The following is a 16,967-nucleotide window of genomic DNA, read 5'->3' as shown; positions in this document are numbered from 1 at the left end:
TTTGTTTTATCACTACAAAAGTACACATTGTAAGTCACCCTTGTCTATTTATTATAAAAATTCACTGCTACTTTTGGCTGTGTCTTTCAGAAGGAATTCATTTTTTAATTGAAAAAAACAATGAAGAATGGGAAAGGTGAAAGACCCTGAATGGGTCCCTAATTTCACCAATAGTTGGTCTCAGTTTTAGGAAGATAATGTTAGAATCTTTTTGCTTTGATTCATGTATGACAAATTTTATTCAATCATTCTCAGTGTCTCCAAAATCAACTAAAAACAGATACCTATAAGCAAAACTTGTACTTCATACATAATTAAATTAAAATATACATTAAAAAAAGAAAAAGGACCCTGGCAGGATGGAGGTCATGGGCAGAAGCCCTGTGTGACACTAGGCATCTGGAGGATAGATAAGGAAAGGTAATGCATACAAAGAAATTATGTCTTTTTTTTACTGTAGATCATATTACACTAAAACATAAAAGTAGGTTATCTTAAAGGCAAGAACTTCTTGGGAGTTTTTTACCCATAGTGCCACAACACATATTTTCCATACACCCATACACAGGCTCGAGTGTATCCAAACAGGCTTAGTAAAGGATGCATTTCTCCCTTACTATCATATGTTAAGTATGATAGTACTAAAATATGTAACAAAAGTATATGTACAGTAAAAATAATGAAAACTCATGAAAACATGAAACTCTAAGGAATGTGTTCCTTGGTGCCTAATGCATACTTCATTGTACAAAATAATTATGTATGTTTTAATGATGCATAAAATTGCATTTCTTATAAAGATAAAATGAGTCTACATATTAATGTGCAAGACTTACTGTTCTAACTATGGAGGAAAAATATTGGTGCAAACAACACATGCATAACAGAGTGCAAAATACTAAGGTGCAGCCATAAAAGCAAGTAATGCTATAATAAATTATCCAATGTGAATAAACAGTAGAAATGAAGGGGCTTTTTTATTCTCATTGATATTCAACTCTTTGTTTTGTACTGCAGGCTGCAATTAATTTCTTATACATGTATTCTAATTTTGTATTTGTAACTGTTCTTCAAATAACGATTAGAAATAAATCTGATCTTCTGGACTCCGTTTAAAAAAACAGTCCTGCATCCAATCCAGGACACTTCTTTAACTCGTCTGTACTGGTGGAACATTGCCGGTGACTCCAAGGCGGCGACACACAATAGGTGTTATTGTCTTCGAGATGTCGCCAGTTCAGGCAAGGTGAAGAAGAAGCGTCTCGAATTGGATGCGAACTGTTCTCTCTGTTTCAAACAGTAAGTCCAGATGATCGATTTATTTCTAATCGTCATTTGTCTTTCTTCCTGGACAAATCAAAACATACATCAGTTAATTGTTCTCCAGTTTTACAAATATATGTTACAGAAAAATCATTACATGGGCAAAGTATATTGAATCTTTGTTTTTTTTTATTTCTGTTAGCTTAAATTACTCTTCCACTTGTCATGAGGATAATAATCTGAAATTTGTGGTTTCTCCTTATTCCCCTTTCCTTTGGGGCCAAACAAAAAATATAAAATAAAAGCGTTTAAAATGTTCCATCCTATATTCTCGCCGTTGTCCAATTTTGTTGCAACTTTTGCGCATCACCTATCCTGTGCTTTCTTTTTTTAAATTACTTTTGACCTTGATTGGATATTTTTTTAAAGGGATTAAGAACTATTTAAGGTCAAATCCATCCTAACAAATCGATTTGAAAATACTTTATCTTCACAAACACAACATTCATTCCCACCACAACACTGGCATATCTAACGAGTCAATGATGACACATACAAAATTTATTTTGTATTTCTTTATATATCCCATTATGTACATGTATGTTTCAATTCACCATCATATCAACTTTAGTTGAAGTACATTTATGTGTATGTAGATGACAAGTTTTACTAAAAACTAAAAGTCTAAAACACCTCTATTTATTTTGTTATTTAAATGATGGTAATAAAGTCACATGGGGAAACCTTGGCTCACATTTTGACACTTATTCTAATGTGTTATAATTGTAAGATTAACTTGATGAACAATATTGTGAAACAACCTAATGGGGTCTAGTGACATAAGATACTATACTGCTGGGCACCATTTTCTGAAAGTCGTCAGTACCAGTAATTTGTTCACTTTAAATTCAACAATACATGATCAGTGCTTCTTAATAAATTACAGAAAATGTGGGAGAACAACTTCTAAACAATAGCAACTTCCATTAAATGTTCCCCAGTTGCATTTGAATTCCAGTGTAACTCAATGACACCTTGAAGTCAGGCCAGATGCACAAAAAGATATGTTTAAACTAAATTCAAATTATTGCAAGGCACAAGTGAGCTTTTATACCTGATTTTAAAAAGAAATATGTCCCCCAAAAGAACGAATTACAGTAAATGGCATCTTTGCCAACCTCTAAGCACCCACTGATACTACTAAGATATAAAACTGCAACTCCTATTGTTTTAGCAATGACATTTAAAATATAGCTAGCCTAGACCAAAAACTTCACACATTTTAGTGTAATATCTCAAAGGAAATGTGCCATTATTCTTCTACATTGTAAGTTATAATGCTTTATATGACACCTACATAGATCCGAATCATTTGATTGGTTGGTCAATATCGATCATTTAACCCATAATACAATGACGTCACCAACCGTGCAATTTTAGATCCATTCATCGTGCAATTATGAATCCATACGATTTTGTCCATTGCACACGTGCACCCAGACTCGGCCATTATCTAAACAAGTGGAATGCCTCTGGCCGTCTCACCTGCATCACGCGATTCAATATAGCAGCAGTGCTGACTTTGAAAACTACTTTTACTCGCACAAGATGTTCAGTGATACTTGGTTACTCTTATTTCCACATTTTATGAACTAGACCAATACACTTACAGAGATAGGATGGTAATTCAACAAATACCACCAATGTGGCCAAAATTCATTGACCTCACATGACCTTTGACCTTGATCATGTGACCTGAAACTTGCACAGGATATTCAGTGATACTTGATTACTCTTATAACCAAGTTTCAAAAGTCAGATCAATAAACTTGCAAAGTTATGATGGTAATTCTACAGATACCCCCATTATGGCCAAAGTTCATTGACCTTTGACCTTGGTCATGTGACCTAAAATGCACACAGGATGTTCAGTGATACTTGATTACTCTAATGTCCAAGTTTTATGAACTAGACCAACATACTTTCAAAGTTATGATGGTAATTCAACAAATAACCCCAATTCGGCCAAAGTTCATTGACCCTAAATGACCTTTGACCTTGATCATGTGACCTGAAACTTGCAAAGGATGTTCAGTAATACTTGATTACTATCATGTCCAAGTTTTAATGAATCAGATCCAAAAACTTTTATAAAGTTTTGATTGTAATTCAACAGATACCCCCAAATCGGCCAAAGTTCATTGACCCTAAATGACCTTTGACCTTGGTCATGTGACGTGAAACTCATGCAGGATGTTTGATGATACTTGATAAACCTTACGTCCAAGTTTAATGAACTAGGTCCATATATTTTCTAACTTATGATGACATTTCAAAAACTTAACCTCAGGTTAAGATTTTGATGTTGATTCCCCAACATAGTCTAAGTTCATTGACCTAAATGACCTTTGACCTAAGTCATGTGACATGAAACTCTAATAGGATGTTCAGTAATACTTGATTAACCTTATGGCCAAGTTTCATGAACTAGGTCTATATACTTTCTTAGTTATGATGTCATATCAAAAACTTAACCTTAGGTTAAGATTTGATGTTGACGACGCCACCGCCGTCGGAAAAGCGGCGCCTATAGTCTCACTCTGCTATGCAGGCAAGACAAAAACTAGCCAATATCCTGAAAATCTGACATCAACGTGAAAAGTGACCTAAAATTACCCTTTGGCGTAAGTTTCTTCCGGATGACTTCAGTATTCATGATAATATTGACAAAAGATCAGCAAATTTGTCACCATTAGTGCCTGTTCCGAAGAAATCTGATATTCTCAACAAGCATCACGATATCATAATTTTGCAAGTAGATATCATCGAAAATGTGAGTTCAATGTGGTACTGACCGGTTCTAAACCACAAATATCTCACCTTTTGAGCTTGAGTTTTTGTTTAAATATAAAAAAGTTTGGTCCGCAAAGTTGGGTCACTTTTTCAAAACGGTTTTTCAGCGCAGCACGTCGATTGGAATAGAATTTTTAGATCAAGATACAGGCGAAACCCCTTGACCTACTTCACATTTACATCAATGATTTTATAGTTCATGATGTTGCAGTCAATGTGGTAACTGTTTCTTGAATTGGTTTTGTATAAATTGTGAACAAAGTTAAGCCTGAAGATTAGTTTTGAAAAGTCTGCATAGTTTGGACACCCATCGTACGTGATAATCAATAAACGGAGCTCGCACTGCATGAACATAATTTTTTTGCACAGAAATTCACAAATTTCATATGAAAAAGAATCTACTTTTAGGTGTCCTATAAACCAAATAATGATTTTGTTTTCAATTGTGCAATGAATGGACAGAATACTTAATTCGTTGAAAGATGAAATGAATGATCCATTCAACTCAGCTATGCCTCGTAAAATGATCATTTCATCTTTTACCTCATGAAGTATTCTGTCCATTGCACTCACAAACATTCATTATTTGTATAAAGTTGGCTTTACCTAATATGAAATTAATACAAATGGAGAGTTTTTCTACTTCACTGATGTTATAAACATAATTTTGATTTTCATAATTAGGTTACATCACATAAAATACAAAAAAAGTGATCTTGCACACTGGAAGTTGTAATATTTCATAAGAAGGATAAATGAAACCACTAACAGATTAATTTTCTGCAAACCTTGTTTAAAGTACAAAGACAAATGCTTTTTGGCAAAGACAATAACATGTATAAAAGAATGATTAACAATATAAATATACAATATCTTTCATACAAATTATGATAAAGTATAATTGGCTGTATCTAGTTGTTGTGGACAGATAGAACAAAGGCAGTAGATATTACATTCATCACACAATCACATGAATTTGGTTATATAACATAGAGTCCATTATCAAGTTCTAAAGCACCATGATACATTTCATTTCTGATCGCCATCAACAGGATGCATATACACGTAATTGAGAAGTTCACATGATTTTGCTTTCTGCAACATCCCATACGTAACAGTTTAGAAAATCCAGAGAAATGAGAATATTTCAGCTTGCTTGTTTAATGTCTCAGAGTAGAATTTCAGCAGCTCCAACTAAATATAACAATTCCAATTTTAGCTTCTACAAAATGGAACAGTAAAGGCACTGTCGCCAGGCCAAATGATCATATCCTAAGATGCATTCATGGCAATGTTCTGCTGATCACCTTGCTTACTAGAGATATGTGGGTGAATTGTCACTTTGGAATAGTACACAGAATCAATCCATTTCCACCATTTTATGAACCATCTCCCTGACAGAACTTGGGTGTTATTCTCTGTGCAAAGACCTCAACAGTTCTGCAGCTTCAAGGATTAAACAATATGAACAGTCCAATAGCTTGCTGTTGGGCAATCTCGGCCCTCTCCATAGCAAGAAGTTCCTCTTCAGTTGGTGGGGGTTTCCCATAAAGCTCTTCAAAGCCTGGTGCCTCTACACATTTGGGACATACAAACCCACCATCAATTGTCATTGGCCGAACGGAATGTGTCTGTGGGAATAATAAAAACAAATTAAAATTGATCTAAAATGTTTTTGCCTTCAAATGATTTTGTTGTCAGGCATTAATTGTTTTGGTATTTATTATTAGGTAATGAGCGAGGTGTTTGGGTAACATCTAACAAATAACAAAAATAGCATATTCAAAGTAAGAATAAGGTATATTGTATACTATTTAAAGAGTTAACATTGACCTAGATCATGGATTGCAGATTTTAAGGTCAGTCAGATTATGGCAAACCTTTTTTCACTTGACTAAATGACCACCGATCGGACACAACAGGAATGAATGCTGGGGGTGTTTCACATAGATTAAGGCTGTCAATTACAAGATTCCCAGCTGCATGTGGTATGTAATACACCACCACCAGATCTTGAGTCTACAATCCGATCACATTCATGAGATTGGTTCTACCTTGCGTTTAATAATAAATGCCCTTTTCTCACTTTTTGTTAAGCCCTGATTATTCTAATTCCTGTATTCTAATTTTCCCTTTTCTCAAAGGTCAATTTTTTTTGCCTAACCCCAGCTTAGGAAATGCTTGCTTTTCTCACACAAATTTCAGTAATCCCAGATTAGTGGTAGGAAGCCATTCTTGAGCGCTTTCCTGGAATCTTTGATTTTGATTGGCATCTGAGCATTGTTGCCATGGTAGTTTACCAGTACATGGTTAAGTTACCACGATGGAACCTTACATGCTAAGAGTCTCAAAACTAAATTTATTTTTAAGCAAAATTGCTGAAATAGTTTGAATAATGTAGGTTATCATACCAGCTTTATTTGTTTTCTTTCTAAAAGAAGAAGCTGTTGTTCATCATTCTGGACTGTTCCACATTCTTGGCATTTTGGAGGCCCACTTTCTCCTTTCACCTTGCTAGCAAGAACTGGATATTCAAACTTTTCCTACAAGAAATCATTTACAAAAAAGAACAAAAATAAAAGATACATGAATGTAGTTGTAGAAGACGCTGAATTCATGAAAAAGTCTGTAAAACCAAGGATGACTGTCACTATCATAGTAAATCTAGATTCGGAAGGGTAACATATACTGAACTTTGTGAAAGCATGAATTCTAAGTTGAACAAGTGGAATGCCTCTGGCAATCTCAACTGCATTTACACAACTGAACTACTGAATTACACAACCTCTGACTTTAAAAACAAGTAAGATTAATATTTATTCACGAATAACACCATTCATATGAGTTTATACTAAGTTCTTTGGCGCTAAATGACATCTATAACCTTAACATGTGACTTGAAACGTGAACAAGATTTTCAGTGATACTTTATTACCCTGATGTTCAAGTTTCATGAACTAGATCCATAAACTTTTAAAGTTATGATGAAATTTCAAAATCTTAACCTTGGTTAAGAGTTTATTAATACTGTAAACATGGTAGAAAGGTCATTGACTTTAAATGACCTAAATGACTTGGTCATGTGACCAGAAATCCTGCAAGATGATCAGTGATACTTGATTACCCTTATAGTTTCATCAAATGGACCATATAACCACATTTCAAAAAGATTTCAATGTTGACGAGGCCGACACTGCCATTAGAAAAGGGGTCTCAATCTGCTATGCATGCAAGACAAAAACAATCATAATGAAGGCTGCCAACACAAATAAGCACACGTGGGACAGTGATTATTGCTAGGAAAAAGAACAGACAAATATCCATAATGCCACTCTTATTTTTGATAATTTCTCAGCAATTACACAATTTCATTCAGAATATTTTGGGAAATATTACTTTATGAAATCATTTTGAAACCAGCACCAGACTGGCATTTATCTTTTAGTAAAAACAAAGTTTAGTGTCAGATGAGTGGGTGATTACAGTAAAGCTTGGAAAATACATAAATTGTAATACTTAATGCAGAGCTGCCAACCTGAACAAGAACATTTCAGTATTTTCATGGCTGAAAATTAGTATTTTGGTGAGGAAATTAGTATTTTCACAGGAATACCATAGGACAACACATAAACTGAAACTTTAAAAAATCAGTATTTTGCATGAAACCATCAGTATTCTTCTCTATTTTCAGTACTTCATACGGAAAATCAGTACTACTTGGCAGCTCTGTAATAATGGTACAAGTTAATTCAGGAAAGTACTGTAGAATTCACTGGCTTTCCATCAGAAAACACCAATCTGCAGTTGGCAAATACAAGCCTCTTTAGAGCCATTATTGTGAGTGTAAATGTGGGAAATGAAGTTCTGAAAATACCTCTTAAAACTTACATGAATATGAAACAAAAAATTATGCGCTGGATTAGGGCAATTGAAGAATTGACAAAACAATCAATAAAAATAAAGTTGTGTCTGATTTCCGAAATCATTTGTCAGGATATTCCGAAAACATCTTTTTTTACACTAAATATGTTCAAAATTATAACGATAAAATAGACATTTATTTAGATACAGGCATTTCCAGACAATACATGTACATTTCAGACATTTTTTTGCAACTTCAAAAGGTCAAATGTTATGATACCACATTTTTTTTGTTCTGAGCTCATATCATGGAATCAAATGACCATGCATTATACACAGTGCAAGTTTCAATCAGTACATAATGTGGGAGTTACAGTACATAATGTTCACTATTACAGACATTATTTTTTTTTGGACAAGACTTTTTTAATACCCATACATTCTTTGAAAAGTCTGTGAGTGTAGGTACACAGTTGGACAAATATACCCACATATTTATAGGTAATGAAATTGTTGGATTAAAGTTAAATTTAGAGAAACAAATGAGCCATGTACCCTCTACAGCCAAAATTTTGGCATTATGGACATTACAGATTTTTCAACCTTTTTTAAGTAGTAAGGGTCACATGTTTTATTTTCAGCTGGACACACATGAGCCAATCATTACAAAAGAGTTACAATTCAGTTTACTAATATAAAATAGAGGTGACATGAAAAAAAGACATCCTCATCCTAAAATTCTCAACATAGTTCTGCATTTCACTCTACATTACAAAAATGAGCACATTTGTGATACAACTTGAGGATTAATTTACAGCTGTGTTTCTCTCTATGCTCCAGAAATCATGAGGGTATCTTAAAAATTGACATTTGATGCCTATTTTGATAGTTCATCAAACTACATTATCAAGTAGCTTTTCCGTAGAGGACACATTATTTGACACCAAAACAGCAATGGAAGCATCTTGTGTAGTATAAACCCTTTCAATGTATTGTATTCTGATAGCCATGTTGGTAGTGCTTTATCAGTAGTGACTTGATAATTGCCATGAATATTGAGTAAAATTGTACAAAACTTGAAATTTAAATTTTCTGAAAACTAAAAAAGCAAAACTGTTGACAAAATGTGACATATTGAAAATACATTGACTGATCGGTACCTTATATATAATAACATTACAAATAGATGAATTTGCTGTAGTCTGGATGTCAGACCACAAATTTTTCCAGGATTTTCCATGACTGTGGGAACTTTGATGGATTATGGACATGAAAACAAACATTCTGAGTAGTTTCTTAAATCATGAACAAGATGCAATAATGTGAGTGCCTGAAAATCTATACTGATCTGAAAAGGGACCTGTTAATGACAATTTGACAGTGACTCATGAAAAGGTTATCTCACCAATCAACCAATCAAATAATTTATTTTCCCATCTGAAAAATGAACATTTTTAAAGCACTTTTTGTAAAACCATGACTAGGATGTGCATCTGACCAATCCATAGATGCAAAACAAGAAATTATTTGTTTTATTTCCAACCTGAAAACTGGACATTCTGGGCACTTTTCATAACCATGAACAGGGTTGATACTTGAAATATTCTAATCAGATTGTTGACATGTCACGTGATATCACATCATAACTTTGCATTTGAATTTGCAAAAAAATGGGACCAAAATACAGTGTGCTATGAAAACTAATCTAAAATGTTTAATATGGACATTACACTCAAGCACGATGGAAATAAAAAAAGTTTGAAATGGCTATCTATCAGAAATATTTATACCCTTCCAAAGTCCTGTTGGATGATGTCAAAAAGGTCATCAGTTTTATCATATGAAAATTAACACCAGAGTCATTTTATGGTGACAGTTTTACTTCAAAAGAAATACACGCAAAATGCACTGAATTTATGGCAATGTCTTTTGAAGAAATATCTTTTTTTTCACAAGGTAAAAAATACATTTTCCAACTTGGACAAACGTTTATTATATTCAATCTTGTTGAAATAACCCTTCATGGATACTGTACAGGTAATAACAAAATTGTATCTCCATTTTTTTTTTTCAGCCTTGGGTATCATTTTTGATAGGATTGCCCATACCTGAACTTTGCTGAGATAGTCTTTCAAGGATCTGTTGAGTTGAAGACTTTTCTTGGCTCTAGTAACAGCTACATATAGAATGTTCTTCTCATCTTCTAGACTCTGAGTGCCTGTTTAAATAATCATTAAAAAAAAACCTTTAATAGAAAATTATGCATAATGGCAAAAGTCCCAAGGAAGATATCTTTAGCTAAGGTTTGGGGGACAGTGCCTCTTAAAATTGATGCCCAATTGTCAGATCAGGGGAGCATTTCATCAATATTTTCATCCAACAAGTTGTCAGATCTGACATCTTTCCATGATTTTGATTGGCTGAGAGGCACTGTTCCTATGGTAACTGTCGGATAAAATGGGACTTGTCGGATAAAACGTCCGACAAGTCCTTTCATGAAATGCCCCCCTGATATATATCAAACACTTCATTAAATCAAAAACATAAGTAATCTAATCATAATCAGATAACAATCATCTACCTGCATGTTTATGAAACAATTGGATCCACAAATTATTGTGAGAATGAACAATATACAAATGATGCATGGGTTAGAGTGGGTCAGTAGGAACTGTGTGCACAAGGTAATTTTGGCATGGTTTAACCCACGAGGCACAAATGCCAAAGTTACCGCGTGCACACAGTTCCACTGACCCACGAAAGAAACCCATGCATCATCTGTTTTATAGAATGGAAAAAATTATTGAATATTCCGCAAAAATTAATGATTTACCGGACGCTTGAAAAAATAAACCGGACGCACGATTATGCATGAAAATTCCAAGGTGTAATGCAGAACCTTTGATAACCCTGGACAACATATAATGTAGGCCTAACCTGATATATGGTGGCACAAAAGCATTATTATACCCAAAATGCCAGATACAGCTTTGCATTGACTGACTATGAGGCAGCCTCAGACCTCCAATAGCTGTGTGTGTGTATGCCCGGGGGCCAGCGCCTACGCTACGGCTGCCAGGGCCTGTGCACAGCCAGCCAGGGCAGTAGATCTACTTAGATACAAACCAAGTTTTTAATTGATTGCTCAAATAGTAGTCCATGAGTTACATGAGAATATGAAATTTCCTGGTATTTAATGACCGGTGTCCTTTGACCTTGTGATACTAAATCTAATTAGATCGTTATCACTACTACATGTATATGCATGCATGAACCAAGTATGAAGATGATTCTTGAAAATTGAGTTTTATGGAAAACCAGCAATCAAAGGGTGGGTAGGCATAATAAACAAATATATCAGGCTTTGAGGAAGTATAGTGGAATTATTTATCCGAGGTTGGTCTGGCAATTACTATTTTTCCAAGGGGCGCAGCCCTGAGTGAAATATAGTAGTTTTGCAGGTCCAACCGACTATTCCATCACTGACGTCACGGAATAGCACATTTTCTTCGGTGGGCGTTTCATTTTTGACATCATCGCAAAATAGTGAGAATATGTTTGGTCACATGATGCTATTTGAACCAATCACTATACAGGATTCAATCTATGTAGGATATAATGTAAAATATATATATATACTTGCCTTTACAAATTTTACCCCCTTTTCCTGGCATTTGGAAAGCACTATATGTTAAAAATGATGATTTGAACTTACCAACAGGTATCTGCTCATAAGGATCATTTAAGAAGTCATCTGTGAGTTTCACAGTGTCATACTCCAATCCTTTAGCTTTATGGGCAGTTGTAAGGAGGTATGCTGTCAAATGTTGGAGAAATTATAACAAAATGCAACAAAATGTTGTGACAGTTTTTTGTGAAAAAATGACAGTTAATTGAATTGTATTTTTCAATGGATTTATTTGGATAGAGACATGAAAAAATTGTTAAGTCAATGAAGTCTCTGAAGTGACAGATTATACCCTATATTTATTAGCTGGAATCGTATACATTATTAATCTTCATATGAAATTATTATCTACAGAAAGAGAAGAATGAATACTACCCAATGAAAAATACAAAGAACATTAACACCACATTATTCCAAAAGTACTTCAAACCATGGGTACTTTGATGTTATGCTACATACCTCAAACAAGGAACATATAAATGAGTTTTCTTGAAGTATATGCACAGTTAAAATCAGCAAATTTACTTTTCCTTCGACTAGAAATGACAGTTCTTGAACAAGTTTTCATCATTTAATGCATGAACTTATATTTAGCATGCCTTCAAAATATTTGATTTTGTAAATTATTTCTCTGTGGAATGAGAATAATGAAAGACTTGATAACCCTTATGCAGAGGTTTAAGTTGGTATCTCACTTTTCTCAAAGATTGCAAATGAAGCCAATTTAAAACATCACAATTTTCTCAGAAGTTTACTAATTAAGCAAATTTACACATTTATCACTTTTTTTCTTTGAATGTAACTAATTAAGCAAATTACAATTTCATCACACTTCTACTTGAAGGTAATTATTAATAATCATGAAGTACCTTTACTTGGATTAGCACATGCAGATGAACTGTAATTTCATTTCTTCATGCATATGGAATAAAATGAACTTTAAGTTTATTTTCAATCCTTTCTGAAGCTTTTTGCTGCTCTACCATTACAGAAACAATAGAACTAGATTCTACTGACAATACCTCCATTCATTTTGACTGCTGCTCGTTTTATTTTCTGGACCAAACTTGGTATTCTGGAATGATACTGCATGACAAGTTTGATGCGCGATTGCAGTTCCATGTCATCAACTGTATTAGCGTAGGCCTTAATTGCTTCAAAAGTCTTGAATCGAGAGATGAATTTATCCTTCATCTTGTAATTTCCTGAAAATAGATGAAAATCACTGGTAACATGGCATAAAAATATGCAGGTATGAGGCAGTCCCGTAGCTTGTTACCCTTAGCTCGGTCCGAACCTGGCTCGTAAACTTTAACTTTAACAGGCCAGGTAACTCGGACCAGCTAATAATGTACATGCAAAAATACAATATTTTGGCCTACTTGACTCTTAATCTGTGACCGACACCACCTTCTAACCTTGTTCTCAAAAGAAGATACAAACCTCTAAAATATTCTATGCACTGTTTATATTATCCAGTAGTAGTGTCGAGAGGAGATCGATATGAAACAAGGCCAACTCGCAATCCCTTGTGTGCTTCCTTTCTTCGACAATAAGGAATTGGCCTAGTGTTGAATCAGAAGTCAACAGCACAAGTCTGTGCGCCGTTATGAGTGTTTCATTAGCTTGCAAATTACAAGAATCACTTACAGCTAAAAATGTGCTTTGAAATTTAATATTTTTATGTGTGAGCGGCAGTTTAAAAACCACAACATTTATTGCACCCTGCTGAAGAATGTCATCAGTGTGTTGACCCGATTTTCAAACGTGCTCTCACAGACATTATTTTGTCTACCATCGGATGAATTTGTTGGGGGGAGGTGGCAGAAAGGGTTATTTTCTGAGTGCATTTCATTTTTTTTATCTATGCTTTGAAGCAATAAAATATTTCACTCCTACTTTTTTTTGTGCATGATTTATTTTCATTTGTCTTATCCTACCTTTCAGCTAATATTTTTGTGTGATAGGCCAATTTACCAAAAAAAGAATAATCTAATAAAAGTTACTCTCTTAGAATTTTTTTTCCTTTTAAAATAGATGTTTGTTTGCACATTAAAATTTGACCATCAAAGTCTCAGCCCAATATCCTCGATTTAATCATCTCTCTCTTTATCTAACACATTTTTTGCTCTTGTACCCCTCCCCCTTCTCTCTCTCTCTCTCTCTCCCTCCCCTCCTCATCTGTCTAAATCCATAGTCTCCTTCCAGCCTCAGAAAAAAATGGGCCCCAAAATTAAAATGTTTTACAGCCAGCTGAACCGACTATCATTTTTGCCTCACCGACTCTGTCGAATATGTCAACACTTCAGGGATGGGGAAGAATAAAAATAAGGTAGGAAGGCTTGGCCTTTGACTACTCCCCTTGACAATCATACTAGGTGGATGGATTGCTTGTTAAAGGACAAGTCCAACCCAACAAAAACTTGATTTGAATAAAAAGGGAAAAATTCAACAAGCATAACACTGAAAATTTGATCAAAATCGGATGTAAAATAAGAAAGTTATGACATTTTAAACATTCGCTTCATTTCCCAAAACAGTTATATGCACATCTCGGTTGGTATGCAAATGGGGGAACTGATGACATCACGCACTCACTATTTCTTTTGTATTTTATTATATGAAATATGAAATATTTTGATTTTCTCTTCATTGTCATGTGAAATGAAGTTTCATTCCTCCCTGAACACGTGGAATTCCATTATTTTAACATTTTGTGCTTCAGTATTGAAGTATTGTATAATTTAAACAATAAAAACAAAAGAAATAGTGAGTGAGTGACATCATCAACTCTCTCATTTGGATGTGACTGGCTCGTTCATATAACTATTTTGTTAAAAATAAGCGAAACTTTGAAATGTCATAACTTTCTTATTTTACATCCGATTTTGATGAAGTTTTCAGCATTGTGCTTGTCTGATTTTTCTCTATTGATTCAAATCAACATTTTTCTGAGGTGGACTTGACCTTTAAAAACACTTTAATTACTTTTATTGGGGTGCCAGATGACACCTCAATAAATCTTACTAGACCAATTGGGTTCATTTACTGGGTTCGATGGATGCAAATTGGAACCTGACCCTTAATGTGCCGGACAAGCTTAACTCGGAGTGATTCAGTCTGGTAAACAATCCGAGCTACAGGACTAGTACGAGGCACATCAATAATTTCATCCATAGTTGTCACCAGAGACATTTTAAAGGAGGAAATTCCATTGCTTGACAACTTTCGATAACTGTTAGGGAGGACGAAAACTAGTTTCTACACGAAGTCAAATCAGATAAATAGTATAAAACTGTAACAAGATAAATAATAAATAGGGTAGATTTTGGGGGCCAAAGATCTCAAGGGCTCAATACTATTCTACTTGTATTATCATGAATCCAGAATGACTCAAGCATAAATCTTTTTTATATATCTTGTTGATAAATAGTCAATAATAATTTGAAAAGGTTGAGCTGAAACAGTTGAGAATATAATACCTCTTTGCTCTGGCGGTAGACTCAAGTAGTACAAGTCCAAGATCTTGTCAAAGCCATAGCCTTCTATGCCCTAAGAACAAGATTTAAAGAATGATGCACATCAAAGTTTCAAACCAACAATGCCTTCATACTTTCAAATTGAACTTCCCTGATATCAAGTATAAGAAAAAACAATACTGGACACGCTACTGAAGAAAAGGCAATTAAATCAAATAATGTTGGCCTTGTAGATGAGAAAAAAGTAAAATCTTCAAACAAGCACTGTATATCAAATCAATGGCAAAATTATTCTTTGACAACTAGTTACTATAGGTCATTTAAACTACACAACAATAGGGGAGAGGGGGATTTTTTTTTTAAGGTGAATTGAGTTTTATTCAGGTTCCCATGCTAATACAATGAGTCTGGAACTCTTCGGTAAATTTGAGAAATGCATTTTCAAAGACAATATCATATTACCTGAAAATATCAGCTAGCCACACAGTCCAGTGAAACTCCTTTATCTACTACAATACATGTAACGAAATACTTAAATTCAATTATCAATACTTGCACTCTTTACTATGGAACACACCATCCCAACTGACAAATGCAAAAGCTCTGCAAGGATTCACTTAAGATAATATGCAATAATAATATGCAATTGTTTATATAGTGCTTAATACAAATGTTTCTAAGCGCTGCATACTATTACCCCGGCTTTAGCACGGCTACCCTGATCGGGTGCATCAAGCATTCAAGGAATTCCTTCCTACTGGGTACCCATTTACTAAACCTGGGTCGAGACAGGCAAATATAGATAAACGCCTTGCCAAAGGACGCTACTGCTGTGATGGGATTTGAACTCCGGCCCTTGTGGTTCACAGTCTGGAGACTTATCCACTGAGCCACAGCACCTCTACAGATGTTCTTATTTTTGTGTGTATAAACTTACACCAGAGAACTGGATCTTGGCATTCTCATTATTGTCGACCAACTTGACTGCCTCGGTGAAAAGAGTGGCATTGCTGCGGCATATGGTAGCAAGCTGACCTACACAACCTCCATCTACTTGACCTGAAATATCAATTCATAATACCTAAATCATTGAAGACTAAGCACACATACTGTTTTGGCTATGAGGAATATGAAAAATGTTTTTAAAGCAAAATCAGCCAGTCTTTAACATATTGAATAAAGAACCATGTATTGAGTTCAGTCTAAGGCATTACTAACAATATCCAAATAAAGAGTCAGAATATTATGGATAAAATTTAGGTTAAAGTTAGATATTAAAACCTCAAGTGAAGACCATCTTAAGAAATATGAATCACTTTGCTCAAACACTGCATTGTATTCAATATAAAAAAATAATACTCTGCCCCTCCCCCTAAAGAGAGAGAGAGGGGGGTAGAAATAATATAACAAATACTTCAACCCATCATACTAATTTGTTTTAATAGGAAACTTGTCAAAAGCCTGTAACGTGTCTTTTAGCAGGAGTTCTGCATCTTTCCATAGCAGCTTTCCTGCAATCCCCATTACTTTGTCTGTAATGAAATACAAGGATCAGTATTGAAAAGCTGCAGGATTACTACACAAAAGACAAGGTGCCTTAGAGGGCTTCATATGAAATGTATTTTAACTACTCCAAACATACCTTTAGGTCCTGTACCAATTATTGTGCTCTTAGTTTCCTGTTTGAGTACTTCTAGAAGACAGCTAGCAACATAAGCAATCTCAGGACCAAACCTGAAGGACTAATTATAAATGAATAAAAAATAACATACATATACATTCTTCTTAAGTTTCAATTTTTTGCAGTACATTTTTTATTCAGA

The 16,967-nt window shown here is 34.4% G+C and overlaps 1 protein-coding gene across 2 annotated transcripts in view; it reads right to left on the bottom strand.

Moving 5' to 3' along the window:
* Positions 1 to 4,664: 4,664 nt before the first annotated feature.
* Positions 4,665 to 16,967, bottom strand: part of LOC121410897 (F-box DNA helicase 1-like) — a 40,699-nt gene continuing 28,396 nt past the window's right edge. For both annotated transcript variants that reach the window (XM_041603274.1, XM_041603275.1), the window contains exons 14-21: positions 16,787 to 16,886; positions 16,082 to 16,203; positions 15,148 to 15,217; positions 12,688 to 12,870; positions 11,693 to 11,794; positions 10,086 to 10,195; positions 6,528 to 6,659; positions 4,665 to 5,747 (exon numbers count right to left, since the gene is read on the bottom strand). In XM_041603274.1, coding sequence (XP_041459208.1) covers positions 5,565 to 5,747; positions 6,528 to 6,659; positions 10,086 to 10,195; positions 11,693 to 11,794; positions 12,688 to 12,870; positions 15,148 to 15,217; positions 16,082 to 16,203; positions 16,787 to 16,886 — 1,002 coding nt within the window. In that variant the 3' untranslated portion in view covers positions 4,665 to 5,564. The remainder of the gene's footprint in view (positions 5,748 to 6,527; positions 6,660 to 10,085; positions 10,196 to 11,692; positions 11,795 to 12,687; positions 12,871 to 15,147; positions 15,218 to 16,081; positions 16,204 to 16,786; positions 16,887 to 16,967) is intronic.

The sequence above is a fragment of the Lytechinus variegatus genome, chromosome 3 (genome assembly GCF_018143015.1).
Source record: "Lytechinus variegatus isolate NC3 chromosome 3, Lvar_3.0, whole genome shotgun sequence".
Taxonomy (NCBI): Eukaryota; Metazoa; Echinodermata; class Echinoidea; order Temnopleuroida; family Toxopneustidae; genus Lytechinus; species Lytechinus variegatus.
Note: the sequence above shows the minus strand (reverse complement) of the source record. Positions and strands in the feature narration are given on the sequence as shown.